The following is a 4445-nucleotide window of genomic DNA, read 5'->3' as shown; positions in this document are numbered from 1 at the left end:
TCACGACAGTCGCAACTAATTGACGACAGTCTTTGTGTCACAATGCCTTTCAAATAATTCAGACTTCAACAATAGTTAAGGACAACTTGCAAACACTCTAAGTGGTCTTCTTGGGTCGACCTGCATGTTGGCGCTCTTAGATGGATCCAGCGGCTTGATGGCGCTGCCTCAGGCAGACAATGACAGAGTGTGACACTGCAAGCCACTGGCAACTTTTCGGGCTCCAACTCCATCCTGCAGCCATGCCATAGCTCTGTCACCATCAAAGTCTCACAGCTTTCGTCTTGGTGGCATGTTGAAGCAATACTGGATTTTGAGCAAACGGCGGCTTATATTGCCACCAAAGTGAGCACAGTTCGAGACCATACGTCCGTTTATGACGTGCACTAGAAATTTTAACTGAGGAATGTCTCTGGTGTCGCACAGAATTCGATAAAAAACAGCAAATGTGACTAAAATTCCCCCAAGATATCCGTGGAGCACGTGGTGGTTTTGCCCCTTTAGAAAACATTGCAGTACGCATTGGTAACTCATTAACACTCTCAGAGCAAAATTTTTGAAACATTCCTTGCCGTCTTTTTTCCGGATAAAAAAAAAAAACAAAGCTGTCTGTCAAGGTGGTCCTTAAATTTTGTTGAAGGCTGTATGATATCTGTCAAATGAAAATAAAAATATGACATGGAGATACTACAGCGCGGCTGGACCTTACCGAGGCCAATTTCTATTAGGTTTCTAAAACGGCCCTTTCCTGATGCTTAATGACAATTTATGATGTTGGTGTCAGATTGGGCATAAAATTTTGTTATTTTGAGCTTCCACAACTTGGCTTTTGGTGTTTTTGGGCGGGTTGGTTTGAGAAAATTTTTGAACGGCGATAGTACAAAATAGAGTCCATGAATTTCATATATTTTGTGCTTGCTTGAAATATGATGATTGAATCATATTTTTCAACGGGAAAACGTGTTTGGTCCTGCTGAAGTTATGGCAGTGTTGTTGTCTGACCCAGCACTGCCGGGCATGACTGAGATGAAGGCAGTGCCCAATAGCACCTAGTTTTGACCTGAAAGTGGCCACTATGGGGACCATTTCAAAAGGAAATTCTGAGAGTATTATTACAAGGAGAAAAGCAAAAACTCCGCTTAAGGAGGAACAGAGGGGGGTTGGGGGACAGGAGGACAGATCAAAATTGCAAAGAGTAAGGAAGAAACTGAGAGAAAATAAAGAGGCTTAAATGCACAAACACAAGAATGCACACAGAGCACTTCAAACGTATTCCGTCTATGAATTGGATAAGGCCATGTAGTTACGAAAAGTAGAACTCACCCAACAAAGGTCCAATAGGCAACTGTGTCTTTGGGGGAAAGTGTCTCGTAAACTTTTGCCCCATTGTCAGGGCTAGGAGATCGTGAACCCTCAGTACAGTGTTCTTTTTTTTTTTAGTCTTCTACCTTTTTACAAGAAGAGTTTCATTAAGGAAGGACCGTGGAAACGGGCTCCTCCTTTTCTGAGCCCTGAAGACATTTGATTGGCTGTTAGGTTACTATAGTTGTAAGCGGTGACAGCAGTGATTGGATAATAAACGAGCAAGCCGCCAATTTGATCACTCTATTGCGTGCGATCAAACGGTTTCAAGTGCGTATTTAGTTATTTAAAAAACTTTACTTTGGGATAGAGTTGGGGTATGGGGCTGAAGCCCGTGAGCCCTTCACAACTCACCGCCACTGGTAAGGCATAGTACCAGCCCCCACGGTGACTCCGGGTCTACTGAAGACGTCATGCATAATCAAATCCGGGTCTACTGAAGACGTCATGCATAATCAAATTAGGGTGTGGGAGAGGGTGTGTGTGTGTGTGTGTGTGTGTGTGTGTGTGTGTGTGTGTGTGTGTGTGTGTGTGTGTGTGTGTGTGTGTGTGTGTGTGTGTGTGTGTGTGTGTGTGTGTGTGTGTTTCAGTGTATGCGTGTGTGGGGGGGGGGGTATCTTACTTTTATCCTAATTCTTTCCTTGTCCGTAACTCGTCCCACAGCAGCGGAAGTGGGCGGAGAGACCAGTTGGCGAGGTCCCCCCTCCACCAGAGTACCAATCACTGAGAACCGCCCTCAGAGACGCTGAGGATTTGACCTACTCGGATTTCGTCAAGGTTAGTATCCTCTTATCGACGACAAGGTGGATGTATTTTTAAAAAAAATGATTATCATCATCATTGCAAGTTTGAAAAGAAAAGCAAAAAAGTAGATAGATCTAGAGGCTGAATAAATGTGATGGCATTATAACAGTAGTTATGTTCAGTGGCGTCGGTAGCCTTGTGGTTAGGCTACCGGACTCGTAATCGTGAGATTGCGCGTTCGGGGGTTCGAGCCTCAGCTCGGTCCGACGTTGTGTCCTTGGGAAAGGCACTTTACACGAACTTCCCACTTGGCTCGGTCCTATCGGAGACGGATGTCAAATTAGGAGGTCCCGCCTCTTAAATAACCTAATAGTGTTCAAAGGGGCGTTAAACTCATACCATTTATTCATTTTTCAGTTATGTTCGACGTTTTGTCCTATCGAGCTTCACCAGGAACGTGGTAAAAATAACAACACTATATATATATATATATATATATATATATATATATATATATATTAGATTCTCATTTTTTCGAAAAATAAATTGTTATAAAAAGTCTTGAAATAACAATGATGAAATGAATCAACCATCTATATACTTAAATTTGAAATTTCTTAGCTTAATTCCGTCAAATTAGAGCGTCACGGCAACTTTTGCGCTGGCGTCCTAGGAAAAAGTTCTCTCCTGTTACCAACAGAAATCATACAGCTGTTTTACTGGAATAGGTTTTGGGGGGTTAATGTACTATATACACAGTAGCAAACTGTGGGTCCACTTATTACATGATGCGTTATGGTGTGTGGGAGAAAGATGAAGCGAAAAGACATGAGAAAAGGAAAAAACTATGGTTGGTATAATTAATACAATACAAGCTCTCATACTCGTATCGTTATTAATATTATAATAACTATTTGTTTAGTTTTAGTTTTAGTAAGTTAAAGTTTTAAAAGATGATGATGATGGTGATGATGATGATGATGATGATGATGATGATGATGATGATGATGATGATGATGATAAATAGCAATCATGATAAATATAGCACAATGTATTGTCTAGTGTACATCATCGCTGAACAGACTGTTCTATAGGCGCTTTACAATCTTTTTAGATACCCCACCAAACTCATCCCGGGAAGCATACAGTGCCAGTAACAATAATACTATATGTGAGGCAGCGTGGTGGAATCAGGCTCTCGTTTAAACAGTCAAAGTAAAGAAACTTGCATTTTTCCGTAGGTTTGTGAATTTTTATCAATTTTTTATTTCTGGCTCAACACCTTACATGCCCATTAAATAACTCATTTCTGAGTGGATTTTTCTGAAAAACGATTAAAGGCATAAAAATATAAATTTTCAGAACCACGGACTCTTTAGCTAAGGAAATAACTAATCTTTGGCTGCCATTTTCTCACTAATTTTACCTCTGAAAACAGGTGACCCCCACCTCCTTCATTCCCAAATATTTCGACTTGTATTCAAGATAAATGGGTATTTTTTTTCATCCAAATAAAGACAAGTGAACAAGCTTTAAGATCATACCCATAACTCTACATGCCCAAGTATTGACGAGAGCCTGATTCCACCACGCTGCCTCACATAACATTATTATCATCATTATCATTACTATTAATATGTGGGTGAATTGTATCACAGGGGACACCTGGTTAAAATTAAAACAACGATCACGGTTACACACTCACATACTCACATGCAGTTTTGCCAGGACGTGGAGGAATCAGGCGCTCGTCATTTTTTGGGCATACAGGGTTATTGGTTTCATCTTAAAGCGTGTTCATTTGCCTTGCCTTCTATGAAAGAAATACATTTTATCTTAACAAACAGGCCGAGATATTTTCTATTGAAGGAGGAGGGGATAGCCTGATTTCAGATGGAAAATAGGCGAGAAAATGGCGCAGAAGTTTGATTATTTCATCAGATTGTGAGTCCATGGAAACGGGAAAAAATACATTTCTGTGCCTTTAATCCACGTTTTACAGTAAAATCAACACTTAAATGTGTTCGTAAATGGACATTAAAGGTGATGAGCCAAAAAACGAAAATTCTGTTAAAATTGCCAAACTGGCGAAAAAATACTAGTTTCTTCAATTTCATTATTTTGACGAGCGCGATTTCACCACGCTGTCTCACAATTTCCCTCCTGCAGAAGCTGACTGCCGTCAAAGACGACTCTATGGGCGCCTGCTTCATAGCTGACCTTGACCCGGGCTTGACATTGGCTCCTGAAGAAAAAGCTAAAATAGCAGCAGAAGAGGTAAGCAGTTTTGTAAAAGTAAAGTGTTACCCCCCTCCCCCACCCGACACGTACACACGCAC

General features: G+C 40.9%; 1 protein-coding gene across 1 annotated transcript in view; it reads left to right on the top strand.

Annotated features, from left to right (window-relative positions):
* Positions 1 to 2025: 2025 nt before the first annotated feature.
* LOC106012011 overlaps positions 2026 to 4445 on the top strand; it is a gene marked incomplete at its 5' end in the record, with an annotated part of 35058 nt that continues 32638 nt past the window's right edge. Inside the window, 2 exon segments of the mRNA XM_013083576.1 lie at positions 2026 to 2139; positions 4276 to 4383. Of these exon segments, the coding sequence (XP_012939030.1) occupies positions 2026 to 2139; positions 4276 to 4383 (222 nt within the window).

This window comes from Aplysia californica, unplaced genomic scaffold (assembly GCF_000002075.1).
Source record: "Aplysia californica isolate F4 #8 unplaced genomic scaffold, AplCal3.0 scaffold00242, whole genome shotgun sequence".
Lineage (NCBI taxonomy): Eukaryota > Metazoa > Mollusca > Gastropoda > Aplysiida > Aplysiidae > Aplysia > Aplysia californica.
The sequence above is the reverse complement of the archived record's forward strand: the minus strand, read 5'-3'. Positions and strand labels throughout refer to the sequence as shown.